The sequence below is a fragment of the Diabrotica undecimpunctata genome, chromosome 9 (assembly GCF_040954645.1).
Source record: "Diabrotica undecimpunctata isolate CICGRU chromosome 9, icDiaUnde3, whole genome shotgun sequence".
Lineage (NCBI taxonomy): Eukaryota > Metazoa > Arthropoda > Insecta > Coleoptera > Chrysomelidae > Diabrotica > Diabrotica undecimpunctata.
This window is the reverse complement of record NC_092811.1, coordinates 128072337-128087047: the sequence shown is the minus strand read 5'-3', so window position 1 is coordinate 128087047 and position 14711 is coordinate 128072337. Positions and strand designations below refer to the sequence as shown.

Genomic DNA, 14711 nt, shown 5'->3' with positions numbered 1-14711 from the left:
CTTGCTAAACGAATATCTTGCTAGAAAAATCGGCAGAACCTACCCGTCACCGTGTTAAAGTCCAAACTAATAAACAAGGCAGTTACTGCAGTAATAACTTTCCTAGAACTATGACCTTGTCGTCCTGGAGGAGCTCTTCTTTCTACACCGTGGCATTTATTCTGTGAGGTGAGTAAGACCAAATGGAAGCTCAGCACGCAATGTGAGGGAAGGTATACAATAAGAAGAAGACGCCTTTATCTACAATCTACGTATTCAATATAGAAAATAAACAAAGCTAAATGAGAATTTTGATAGATAAATGTCTATTTGAAACATAGACATTGTATGTTAGAAACTACCCAAACAACGAGCAACCCAAAACATTTACCAAATCATCTATCCCGCTACATATTACAAATTTTTGTCACAATCAACCTGTTGTGTATTGAATCAATAACTACACTCGCGATCATAAAATCCGGATCACCTTGAAAATCGCCGTTATTTCATTTTTAACGAGCTTTATCGTAAATAATAATAACACAAATACAAACTAATGCATGTTTCTGAGAATTGTTGTCAGCTTAGCGGTTTCCTTTGTAATAAATAATTCCAATAATGCCGATTGCGCGGAAAACTGTACACTTCCCAAAATGAACGGTACCTGTAACTGCCGCTTGTTTTAAATGTCTCATTGTGCTTTGACTTTCTGTTCAAACTCAACAAACAAACGTTTATTATTGCCGCCATTAGTGTTTATTAGTGCCATTATTAGTGTTTATTATTGTTTATTTTTTGCCAAAAATACCTTGACTGTTGTTGAAACGGCACGCATTGTTGCGTTTGTGGAAGACGGCCACACTCAACGGCAAGTCGCAAGAACTGTTGGCGTAAGCTTTTCTACGGTTCAACGAGTGATTCAACGCTTTCAGAAGACGAGTTTGCTAAGCGGACGATCTGGCTCTGGACGAAGAAGAACGACCACGGCACGAGATGACCGTTTTCTTGTGTTTCAGGCATTACGAGATCGGACCTCAACTGCGGTTCTGCATCGAAATTGCCTACAGGAAGTACGAAATTGCAATGTTAGCGTTGCAACAGTCAGAAGAAGACTTCGTTCTTCTGGACTATCTTCTCTCGGGTAATGGCTACAGGACCGCCACTTGGCCGGGCGCATCGAATTGCACGACTAGCTTTTACTGGACAATACGTGCATTGAGGAATTAATGATTGGAGCAAAGTAAGTGTTATTCTCAGATGAATCCCGTTTCTGCCTAACTGGATCCAATGGACGTGTAAGAGTTTGGAGGAGAACCGGTGAACGATTTCCACAAGCTTGCATTACTCCAAGAATGCCATTTGATGGAGGCTCGGTCATGGCTTGGGGAGGTGTATCTTCTGACTTCCGCACAGAATTACCCTTCATCGAAAATGGGTCCTTAACTGCACGAAGGTACATTACGGAGATTCTGAAAGAACATGTTATGCCCACCATGGCAGGGCTTGGAGAAGACGCCGTTTTTATACAGGACAACGCGCGACCGCACGTTGCCAGGATCAGTATGCAATACAAGGACGAGGTTAGAATTACGAGGTTACCCTGGCCAGCTAGGTCTCCGGACCTGAATCCCATCAAACATCTCTGGGACGATTTGAAAAACCTATTCAAACCCATACACCTCCTCCTAACAACGCACAGGAGCTTAAGGATCTGTTAGTGAGAGAGTGGAATAACATACCACAACATGTAATCCGGAGAAAAATTGAGAATATGCGACGTCGTCTGCAAGAGGTTATTAGAGCAAGGGGAGGCAATACACGATATTAGTCATTGAAATTCCGCTGATGTTTTACCACGTTCTGTATTTTTCATTTTTTTCTTTCGTATGTCTGTTTCAACAATTTGGTTTGTTTTGTGCTTTTTCAATAAAAACAATAAAAAACCGTTTTATTTTTTTTTTCAAAACAAACATTGATGACAAATGAAAAATACATTAGCTTAAAAAAAGGTTATTACTGCACCAGATGCAAAAATATTCAAGAAACTTGAAATTTTCAAGGTGACCCAGATTTTTTTATCGCGAGTGTATTTTAGCTTGTCATTCGAAGATTTTATAACTAACAAACGTAAAGTAAAGTAAACCAAATTATAAGAATTGATAAATTCATTGAGCTTACGGCTATCGCTCAAAGATTAAATTGTACAGTCCAGAAATGATCAAGACCAATTTTCGATATTGAGTGATTCAGGATGACACTTCTCATCCAGGTTAAGCATATAAATCAGCACGTTGTACTGCCTTTTTAGCAAAAATGATCCAATCATCAGTAGAGGCCCAATAGAAGCTGTTTACGTGATATTGGAATCGATATGAGACCTCTTATACATCTTTTGGACTTCCAAAGTTGCACAATATGATTCACATCCGAGCGTTGAGCAGGCCGGTCTATTCTTGGAATACCAACCGCGCGCGCGTATGTGTGTGTCTAATATGCATTTAATATGCGTTTACTGTTTATCTAATATGTTCTTAATGTGTGTCTACTGTGTATCTAGTATGTGTCTACTGTGCGTCTAAAAGTGTTATAACGATCCAAAAAACTTACATTTTTTTCTTTTTTTTTTTCTCTATTCAGACCGCAATAATTTTTATGCGTCCCTGTATAACCAATTTCGTTTTAAATAACATTAACATTAAATGCTGTTTTGGTAAAATCAACGATTGTCGGGAGGCGATGTAAATTTTCATCTAGAATTTTTTTGATTTGTAAAATTCGATCGAACGATTTAAAATGTGGCGTTAGTTCCGCCAATGATATGCTCGCTTCGTGAGAAATAGCGGCGTCATTCAGTACTTGACCGCCGAACAAATTATGTGTCGGGCTATTTCTGAAAATGTCCATAATAGTAATTTTCTATATGCTTTATTCTATCGGTTTTAGTTTTACTAATAATTTTCTTTTCTTTATGTCCCAAATATTTAACTACTTTGTTTGTCTTCGTTGGTGCTACTTCTGATGGATGTGAGATACGTTAGGATACGTTGGTATACTTTGATACACTTTGATAAAGTTGTGAGCATTTTTTGCTTACAACTATGTAATATATTCTTAATTCATATTATGCTTCCCCTATTCGGTGCCGTTCCGAAAAAAAAATTTCTAAATTAAATAACATTCCTTATTTTGTCTTAATATTCAGAAATTTATTATTTTTCCATTTAAAAAACATGTAAAATGTGTAATTACTAGGCTTTATTGATTGTTTAGTGTGTATCTAGCGTGTGTTTACTGTGCGTCTAGTGTGTGTTTGCTTAGTGTGTCCAGTGTGTCTAACAGTCTAGTGTGTCTAGTAGATAGATAGATTAAGAGAGGTGGCCTTTTGGCATATTCCACTGCGACCTTTTTAGATCTATTGTGGTCCTCTAGTCCTAGATAACATTCTCTAACCTGACCCTTTTTAAAAAGTCTAATAAGTTCGAGACTGTACCTTCCATGTAGCTATTTGCCGGTGGATTTTCTTTGCCTAATGCAAAGAACCGTACATTTGCCAGACTGTCACACTGACATAGAATGTGCTCTGCTGTTTCTTCTTCGACGTGACAGAATCTGCACAGGTCATCATCAGATAATACCATCAGCTTCAAGTGCCTATTCAGCTTACAGTGCCCTGTTAGAAGACCTACTATGGCTTTGACTGTTTTCCTGTCTTTGCTTATTATGTCTGCAGTAAATTTTGGCAATTGTTCTGTAATGAACTGCTTCGCCTGTCTTTGTCCTGGTGAATTCGTCCACCATTCCAGAGATTTGTAAACTACCCACTTCCTTGTAACCGTTTTTGTTACTGTCTTTGCAACGCCGCAGAAGGGTTCCGGTCCAATGAATGGCACTGATGAGCCTTGTTTGGCCATTTCATCTGCTTTTTCATTGCTCTTATGACCCTCGTGCCCCGGTACCCAGGCTACCGTAACCTTGCTACTATCTCCTAGTTTATTTAGGGCACACACACAATCCCATACTAGCTTAGAATTGACCTCTACAGAATTGAGTGCCTTAAGCATTGCCTGACTATATCTGAGAAGATGGCAACTGAACGGAACGTTTTTTCCTGCCTTTCTATTTCTTCCACGCAGTGATAAGCCTGGAAAACAGTCACATCCTTAGATAGACTTACCGGGAAAAGTATCCCTTGATTTGTCCCTACTATGCCGGCTCCCACACCCTCCGATGTTTTTGAGCCATCCGTGTACCAGGTAGTAGTAGCTTGTATGGATACACCTTTATTCCAGTCTTCCCTGAGGGGTATCTTAATTGTGAACTTATTGTTAACGCTGATTCTCGTAGCGTTGCATAGATAGATTGTTCCATCACAATGTGTGCCTAGTGATAGAATATAAATTCTCGCCGAAGTCTACAGTATGCTGAGCTGAGTAACGAATTTGTGGATCCGGAGACAGAGCCTTACACGTTCACATGGTAAATCCTTAGAATTCGTTATGTTACGTCTCTACCGCCGACTTTGCACAAATTTGGAAAATATTGAAAATATGGAATTGTTGAGTGTCTTACTAAGAGCTCCTTTGAGAGAAATTTGTATCCGATGCATACAAGAAATATTAAATAAACGAAAGGCAGATTATTTTGGACACCAGAGCACATTGCAATCTCATCAACACATTGTATTACTCGATCTACCACCACAATACACGATATAACCTATTGTAGACATTACCTTACGAAACATTTAAACAATCTATACTGAATGTTTAATTTCGTCTGATTTAAACAAATTTAAGTACTTACCTTTCACGAATTCTTTAAGATGGGCATGTTCCAATGACCGCCATACATCTTCGTCGCTGTGTGTGTTGAAAGGATCCAAATTGATACGTAAGGTTCCAGAAAATAGTACGGCATCTTGAGGTATGATAGTAAGTCTTGAACGAAGAGTATGTAAACCAAGTTCGTCGATGCGAATTCCATCAATTAGAATGTTTCCTTGCGCAGCTTCGATTATTCTAAAACAGTGTTTTTATTGATCAAAATTTACAATATACAAATATTGTATGGCAAGAAGATAGGGCGCAAATTAAGAGGGAACTATTCGGAGTATACGTAGCATCGTATGCAAGAAGAGTATCCTGGAAGAACAATATCCTGGTTTAAGAACCCTGGAATCTAGTTGATGTCATAATTACAATGATGATCGTCAACATTGGTCACGGATAGCCACACCAAGAAGAAGCACTGATACTGAACACCGCACTTAACCGTTATGTCAATACCCAAGTACCTGATACGGGAGTCTATACCCGTGCTACCCAGGTACCCGGCATTGTTTCGGTAAACTTCGCTTGTACATTCCGAAAATAACAGACAATTGGGATTTTTCTTTGTTTGCTATCAGTGTTTATTTAACTGTGCTTACAAGTTGTTAATATTTTTGTGACTATATGCGTGTTTTATGTTGTAATTACTTGTAATAATGGCAAGAAGAGAAGTGAGTGCTAGCGAATTTAGAAGGTAAGTTATTACTGTTTATTTTTACAATGTTTTATACATAGATCATTCAATTTTAGAATGACGTATGAAAAGCAACAGAAGTGCTTGCAACAATTTATAGACGATATAGATGAGGAAGTAGACAAAAATATCGAAAACCAGGAATCAGATGAGGACTATGTTTCGCAAAGCAAACCGGATGGAGATGAAGCTTCTGACGTAGAGGACGTTTTTACTGATATCAATAATTTTTACTGATATCAAGATTGAAATCGGTACCGACGGCGACGATAGTAGTGATGAAGATTTTGACGATTTTCAAGAAAGTTCTTCCCAAAGTGATGTTCTGGTTGCAAAAGATAAAACGATTTGGCAACGAAAACCGTTTACTGCAAGTCGAACACTGAAACGTAACCTTTTGCGTGAAAAAACGGGCCCAGTACGTTCTACTAAAACTCTTTCGATTAGAGATACATTCAAATGTGTTTTCAGTGACGTAATGTGTGACATAATTATACGCGAAACCAATCGAAAAGCTAATAGCGTTTGTGAAAAGTATAATGTTGAAAACCCCGACAAACCTCGAAATGTTTGGAAGTCACTCACAACAGAAGAATTTGATGCATACTTAGGTATTCTTATTACAGCAGGAGTACGGCATTCAAATTCAGAGCACTCGAAAGATTTATGGAAAACAGACTCTCATCCTTTGTACCGAGCAAGTATGGGCATAAATCGCTTTTGGAGCATCAGCAGATTCTTACGGTTTGACAATGACAAAACACGTGCAGAACGTTTGCAAAATGATAAAGCTGCAGCTATTACAGATATATTCCATCTTCTCAATGATAATTTACGTCGTAACTATGTACCGTCGGATTCTCTTACTGTGGATGAACAGTTATTTCCTTTTAGAGGTAGGACACGTTTCACGCAATATATGCCAGCAAAACCTGCCAAGTATGGCATCAAGGTTTGGTGGGTTTGTGACGCCAATAATTCGTATCCACTTACTGGACAAATTTATACTGGAAAAAATTCGACTGGACGTGAAACTAATCAAGGTGAACGCGTAGTAAAAGATTTGTGTTACCGATACAAAAATTCTGGACGAAACATAACAATGGATAATTTTTTCACAACTCTTCCACTAGCCCGTCTCCTGTTGTCTTGGAATTTATCATTAGTTGGTACTTTGAAAAGAAACAAACCATATATTCCTCAAGAAATGCTGCCTTCGACAGAGCGTGAGCCTGAATCGTCATTACACGGATTCAGTGCAGATCGTGTTACTATTTGTTCATATGTATCAAAAAAGAAAAAAAGCGTTATCTTGCTGTCAACAATGCATGACAACGATAATGTAAAAGGCCCAAAAAATAAACCTAAAATAATTCAGTTTTATAATACAACTAAAGGAGGCGTAGACAACATGGACAAAATGGTTTCTCATTATTCCACTAAACGCAGAACTTTGCGTTGGCCAGTAGCCTTCTTTTACAATATCCTAGACGTAGCTTGCCTAGCAACCTATATAATTTATACAGAGAATAATCCACAGAGTTCTACCGAAACCAGTAAGCGTAGAATTTTTCTATAAGACTTAGGGAAACAACTAGTGATGCCTGCAATTGCTACTAGATCTAAAGTACCAAATGTATACCGAAATTTTTCATCAAGGTCAGGAATTGAGTGTATGTTAGGAAAACCTCTACCTACAGATTCAAGTAATACTGCAGAGTCATTACCACTTCGAGATTCCACTGGACGCCTCCAAAATTGTTGGAAACTGCTACATTTGTATGTCTTTAGCGAAAAAGCGGCTAAGTGTGGACAATGTGTTAAAAATGTAACTTTTATTTACGTTTCCATATCATTTTTATTATAAAAAAAAACTAGACAGAGCTTCATAATTTACTAAACATTAGTGTTACCCGGGTGCCACGGGTGTGGACGTAATGGTGTAACAACTTTGACAGGTAATTTTAATGTATTATATGCATTTTTTTCTTTGGTTTTTATTATAAATCTCTTCGTTCTAAATAATTTTAGGAATAACTAGAAGCTCGAATAAAAATATTTATACTATCGTCAATGATTCAGATAAAACAATTACCAAGGATACCCAGGTACCTGGGTATAGACACAAAGGTTAAGCTTACCATAAAGTCCTAGCAAACAAAATCAATAAACTAGCAACTTTATCAGATGTACAACAAGGATTTAGATACGGAAGATCCTGCGTAGACGCCATATTTGTACTAAGACAAATCACAGAAAAGGCCATCGAGTGCAATAAACTAGCATATCTATGTTTTATAGACCTGATAAAGGCTTTCGAGCTCATCCTAGTCGAAGACGTCTTACACCTACTGTATAAAAGAACATATCAATCAACAATATACAAACCATCGAAAACATCTACTTACATAATCGAATACAGGCTCCAAAGATTAACACATATCTTCAATACAATATGATAATATCAGCAGAAAAAACCAAATGTATGGCAACATCTAAATACCCACTACGATGTAAAAATCGAAATTGATGGGAAAATAATAAAGCAGGAAGCAAGGTTTAGATATCTGGGAATAGATATAACTAGTTACGGATATGTTGAAGAAGTACGACAACAAGGCTTAAAAGCAAGAAAAGAGACGGGATCTCTTACTGACACAATCTGGAAGAACAAACACCTGGAAGACAAGACACAAAAACAAGAATCTATAAAGCAGCAATTACACCTACAGTGTGGCGCACCGAAAACGAAACAGAGGCATTTACTGGCAGATGATTCCTTTTTTGAAAAAACGCTCGGACCCGTCTATTTTGTTTTCGAGGGGGATACAAAATTGGCATAAAATCACTTTAACATTTGCAGCCCCTTAAGCGGGGGTGGCATCATCCCTAAAATCTTAAATGAAAAGGGGGGTCGAATGATCCATTATTTGAAAGGTCTTTCAATTCCCTTTATAATGATGTAAAATTCATGTATTCAATTCAGTAGTTTTGGAGATTTATTGATTTAAAGTTTAAAGTAGACTTTAATAGGTATATCGAATTAGTTTGTACTTCTTTCAGAAGAAATTTGAGTAAAAGCATTTTCTTGATAAGTAAATGCTTTTATTTACTACGCCCATGGTTTATTAATAATAAAAATAGCAATTGAAGTGTCCTTTGTGACAAAAAAAGTTGTTTCTTGAAGAAAGATAAGTAGAGAATGCCACGTAATTATTTTAAATAGGAAATAGTACATTAGTTTGCGATTGATTTGACCAATCTTTGTTGTTAAAATATCATTTATTGCTTTATACATAAATTAACCATGGTATATTCCACGGCAGAAAGGGTTGAAATTATTGAAATATTTTTCGGAAATAATTAGTGCGCTAATAGAACAGCACAAATTTTTAATGAGCGACATGAGAACAATAATGTGCACCGAAAATATGTTCTAGAACTTGTAGCTAAATTTCGGGAAACTGGATCAGTCGCCAATAAAAAACGTAATATTGAAAATCCTATAAGGAACGAAGCAACAGAAGTGGGGGTTTTAGGGCAAGTTATTGTAGATCCCACATTAAGTACCCTCAAATTGCAAACTTCGTGTGGTGTTAATCGACGTACTATCCAACGGATTCTAAAGGCCCATAATTTTCATCCGTATAAAATTCACCTTGTACAAGAACTTAATGAAGACGATTTTGATAAGCGATTAGAATTTTGTGAAGTTATGAGTGAACGAATTACAAACGATGAACAATTTTTATTTAACATTTGCTTTTCCGACGAATGTTCCTTTTTTTTTAAATGGCGAAGTAAATCGTCATGATTGTCGATATTGGTCGGACTCTAATCCCAGAATTTACCATGAGGTACACACACAGCAGCCACAAAAATTAAATGTTTGGGCTGGCATTTTTGGCGATCATTTGGTTGGTCCTTTTTTCTTACCTGGAAATTTGACTGGTGAAATGTATTTGGAATTACTGCAAAATGCCATAGATCCTGCGCTAACAGATATAATTGAAAATCAGAATGATGGTCGATACGTTGAGAATATGTTGATGTTCCAACAGGATGGTGCCCCACCACATTACGCATTAAGAGTTCGGCATTATTTAGATCAGACCTTTCCAGGTCAATGGATTGGTAGAAGAGGTGCCGTTGAATGGCCCCCAAGATCGCCAGATTTATCACCTTTGGATTTCTTTTTGTGGGGTTACTTAAAAAGCAAAATCTATGCTACTCAGCCAACATCCTTAGAAGATTTACGACAAAGAATTGTGAATGAGTGCCATCAAATTACTCCTCAAATATTGCAAAATGTCCGGCAACGTTTTCAGCAAAATCTTTATTATTGCATGGAAAGTAATGGTGGTCATTTTCAACATTTACTCGGCTGACAGGTCAGTTCATTCTTTTTTTTTTAACAACTTTGCTGCTATGTATTGATCTCCTCTTATGATAATGTATTTAAACTTTAAATCAATAAATCTCCAAAACTACTGAATTGAAGTACATGAATTTTACATCATTGTAAAGGGAGTTGAAAGACCTTTTAAATGATGGATCATTCGACCCCCCTTTCCATTTAAGATTTTAGGGATGGTGCCACCCCCGCTTAGGGGGCTGCAAATGTTAATGTGATTTTATGCCAATTTTGTTTCCCCCTCGATAACAAAATCGACGGGTCCAAGCGTTTTTTTTTAAAGGAATCATCTGCCAGTAAATGCATCTGTTTCGTTTTCGGTGCGCCACCCTGTATATTAACATACACGGCGGATACAAGACCTGGTACATCTAAAACGAGACGACTACTAGAAACAACAGAGATGAAGATACTTCGACGAATATCAGGGAAAAGTCTGTTGGATAGGGAGAGAAGCGAAAACATAAGAAGAGCATGCAATATAGAAGACATAAATGGATGAGTGACAAACGGAAACAGGAACGAACACATTAGTAGAATGGCAGAGGATAGGATAGTACGAATAGCACGAGATAAGTCACCAAATGGATGAAGAAGTATTGACAGACCAAGAAAAAGATGGTGCGATAATTTAAACAATTTAGGAGGTTAATACAGAAGAAGAAACATACTATAAAGCCTACATACAAGAAGTAATATGTTGATTAAAAGTTTTTTTTTTCAAAATTTTTGAAGTATTTTTTTTAAATAATTAATATATGAATCTGCATCGTTCATTAATAAATTAAAATTTATATTTACCTGAATAAGGCCAAAGTCAAACTGGATTTTCCTGCTCCAGTTCTTCCGACGATACCAACCTTCTCACCGCCCTTGATTTCAAAGTTGAGATCGTGCAAAACAAGATCTAACCCGGGTCTATATCTGACGGAATAGTTTTTGAATTGGACTTTACCGACTTCCGGCCAGGACGGCGACGTCTTCTTGCTAGGGATTTCCCAAGCTGCTTCCTGCGGGGCTTCTCCGTACTCTTTAATTCTTTCGACGGCGACAATGTTGGTTTCCACGTCAGACGTCATTCTGACCAGCCAGTTGAGTGTTTGAGTAATCTGAAAGATAAAATTACTATATCGTTACACACCCTCTTCTTCTGTTTCTTTCAAGAAACTTTTACACTGTTCAAAAATTTTGGAGGCACAGTTTTTATTTTTATTATTTTCTTTTACTCTGCCTGTCGCTATAATTTGCTCTAGGAGCTTCAGGAGATGATTAAATAATAGAAAATAATAGCACAACCAATAAACAATGCCAAAGGCTTTGTTGTAAAAACAACATTTTATATTAATTTTAGTTTATTTTTCGTTCTCACAAATATTAAATTGTATCTTATGCGACAGACTGTACTTTTTGCCTGCAGGGTATTTGTGCCATAAATTCCTTAAAAGAGGTTCATTTAAGTTAACAGCCGAAGGTATCGGCTGTGTGCTGGACTCGGTACGCTAATCTCTTACTCTCAAAAATGCGGTGAAAAAGTGCATTTAGTTTTCTCTATAGTCGCGCGCCCCTAAAACTCCGGTATAAAAATGAACAATGTATTAAAGCGAACTCTTTCATTAGTAATAGTGCTTTTGTAAATATTCCAGTTATTAAATGTGTAGATTCGATTAATTACGCTTTATTTCTCTTAAGTACAACCCTACCAAACCAAACACATAAGGAACCATCGCCGTGAAGTCTGCTTGCCTATATCGAAGGAAACTCTTTTATAGTCCATGGTCCTAAAATATTTGGTACTGTACCCACAGGGGAAAGTAATTTAATAAGCTTTCCCCGAACAATTGGTGGAGATCAATCAAAGTTCCATCAGGCTTCAAGTTTCTTCGAAATTTCAAGATAATTGCTAAATTTGATCTATTTAAAGGTAAGCTATATTTGCAACTCTGAAAGATTACTTACCTGTAGCGAATAAGTCACAGATAGACCGACCAATCCTGCCGCCTGGTCCTTCTTGAGAACAGCGAATAGAGCGGCGAAAAATATAATCAAATTTCCGATCATTTCGAGCCTGACTGCCAACCATCTATTCGATATAATTCCAGGGTAATAACATATTTGATTCAAATCCACTTTGTTTTCCGATTCCACAATAAATCTAAAGGACACAACCGGTGCAAGTTAATAAACATTTTGACGATTTGTCAATGGAAAAAATAGGCATAGTTTGCTTCAGTCTACTTATTTATAGCGTTGCAAATTATAAGAGATGGGATTACCAAAGTGTATAACATAATCTACATCGTGTTTCTCAAGCTTTTCGCATATATGTTTCACAGTATGATTCTGTTGAAAGGCAATCTTTTTCGAATTTGGCACACTAAAACTTTAAAGTAAGTTCTTTCAAATAACGCGAATTAGATCTAATTTTAATTTTTATTGTTATTATTATTTTTTTTAACTTATACCAGCTTTGTCCATAAAATTGTACAATTTTTAGTGACAATAAAGCATATTTCTATTGACCTGATCAACCTTTTCATTACCTGAAATACCTATATGTGATGGTATCCAGAGAAAGTGAATGTTTACATTTTTGTTTTGTAAGTAATGAAGCATATATTTTATGTTTTGGATGATTTTATGTGTTGGATAAACTTGTTTGATGCTTTGGAGTACAGATAATGAATCTGAGATAAACAGAAGATTAGTATCTATATATTTTTGACAAAATTCAAGTACTCTTAAAATTGCAATAGCTTCACCAGTAAATACGCTGCAAAAAGTAGGTATTCGTATAGCATATTCAATATTATCTGTTAAAAAGGCTGCGGCACAGCCATTTTTGGTTTCTGATGCGTCGGTGAAAATCTTAACATAATTGTCATATTTTGATAGAATTTCTTTATATAATGTACGAACGAGGGTAAGATTTGTGGTATTCTTTGGGTAAGCTACTAGAGATGTATTAATAGTAGGAGTATTAATTGTCCAGGGGGGTTCAGTTGGGTATGTAGATAGCGAGTATGTCAACAAATTGGTGTTATATCCACAATTCATTACAAGTTCTTTAAAGGTTAAATATCTTGATTGTCTGTTACTTTTGTGAGTGGTGTTATTTGTATGTAGGAGTAGGTAGTTAGGGTTGTTAATATTGCTATATAGTTTAGCATCATATCTTAGTGTGGTATATTGTCTTCCTATAAACAAAGGTGGTTCATTTAGTGCAGCTTGAAGACTTGCCACCGGACTAGTACGGAAGGCACCCAGCACAAGTCTCAAAGATGCACTTTGGATAACGTCTAAGACTTGAATTTTTTTACTAGCAGTAGATAGCATATTGCACCGCAATCTAATTTACTACGGATGAGTGATTTATATAAATATAGCAGAGTAGTTGTATCAGCACCCCAATTTCTGTTAGAAAGTATTTTAAGGAGGTTTATTTTTGGCTGACAGGATAAGGCTAATTTTTTAATATGGTCTGTCCATTTCAAATGACTGTCGAATCTCAATCCTAAAAAGTCTGTTGAATCTACTTGTTTTATGTTAATATCATTTAGAACTAGGGTAGGTTTGCTATTGGTTTTATTTTTACTAAAGATAATAAAATAGGTCTTTTCACTTGAAAAGGTAAAACCACTTTTGTGGGACCATATTTCCAGTTTGTGAAGAAATGCCTGAAGGATTTTTGTCGCGACAGAGATATTACAACTTCTAGTGTAAACTATTAGATCGTCAGCATACAAATTTGCTTTTAATGGTAACTCTATTTCTTGTGCAATATTATTAATAGCTAATAAGAAAAGTGTAGGGCTTAGAGTGGAACCTTGTGGAATTCCATTTTGTAAGTGCTCAGTCTTTCTGCTCTCAGTGGGCAGCCACAAAATATAACAATAGGAGAATACAACATAGAGGGGGTAAAAAACTTTATATACTTGGGATCCCTAGTCACGTCTGATAATAACGTTACGGAGGAAGTGAAGAGGCGAATATTTATTGCAAATAAATGTTACCATGGCTTAATTAGACACCTAAGATCAGATAACGTCGCAAGAAAGACAAAATGCCAAATATATAAAACCCTAATAAGACCGGTACTCACATATGGCTCAGAAACCTGGACACTCACTAAAAGAGAGGAAACGTTGTTAGCCACCTTCGAAAGAAAAATCTTGCGACACATATATAAGGGCACAAAAGAAAACGGAATATGGCGAAGACGATACAACTCTGAACTATACAAAATATACCAGGATCTGGATATTATAACAATCATTAAAATAGGACGGCTGCGTTGGATAGGACATGTAGAAAGAATGGAAGAAGGCGAAATACCAAATAAAATATTCAAACAGATGCCAGTAGGAAAAAGAACAAGAGGAAGACCGAAACTGAGATACTTAGAACAAATAGAAAATGATATAACAACCTTGAAAATAAAAAACTGGAGAAAAAAAGCACGAAACAGATCAGAATGGAGAAGAATCCTGGAACAGGCCAAGACCCAAAAAGGGTTGTCGAGCCAGTGATGATGATGAAGTGCTCAGTCTTTGAATTGATGCCATTAGCACGAACTTGAAATGTTCTGTTACTCATAAAATTTTTAACAAAGGCTAGAAAGTTTCCTTGTTTGCCGCCGCTAACCATTATTTTCAGAATGCGATGTCGCCATGCAGTATCAAAGGCTTTTTTTATATCGAAAAATATGGAAATTACTTGTTGATTGTTTCTAAAAGATTCACATATATCATTTACGAAAGATATTAGTTTGTCGATCTTTCCTTTCTAAATCCAT

At 36.5% G+C, this 14711-nt stretch overlaps 1 protein-coding gene across 12 annotated transcripts in view; it reads right to left on the bottom strand.

Moving 5' to 3' along the window:
- Window positions 1-14711, bottom strand: part of MRP (Multidrug-Resistance like Protein 1) — a 197852-nt gene that overhangs the window by 6270 nt on the left and 176871 nt on the right. For all 12 annotated transcript variants that reach the window (XM_072545236.1, XM_072545239.1, XM_072545240.1 and 9 more), the window contains 3 exons: window positions 11876-12071; window positions 10721-11028; window positions 4786-5000 (listed from right to left, as the gene is read on the bottom strand). In XM_072545236.1, the coding sequence (XP_072401337.1) occupies window positions 4786-5000; window positions 10721-11028; window positions 11876-12071 (719 nt within the window). The remainder of the gene's footprint in view (window positions 1-4785; window positions 5001-10720; window positions 11029-11875; window positions 12072-14711) is intronic.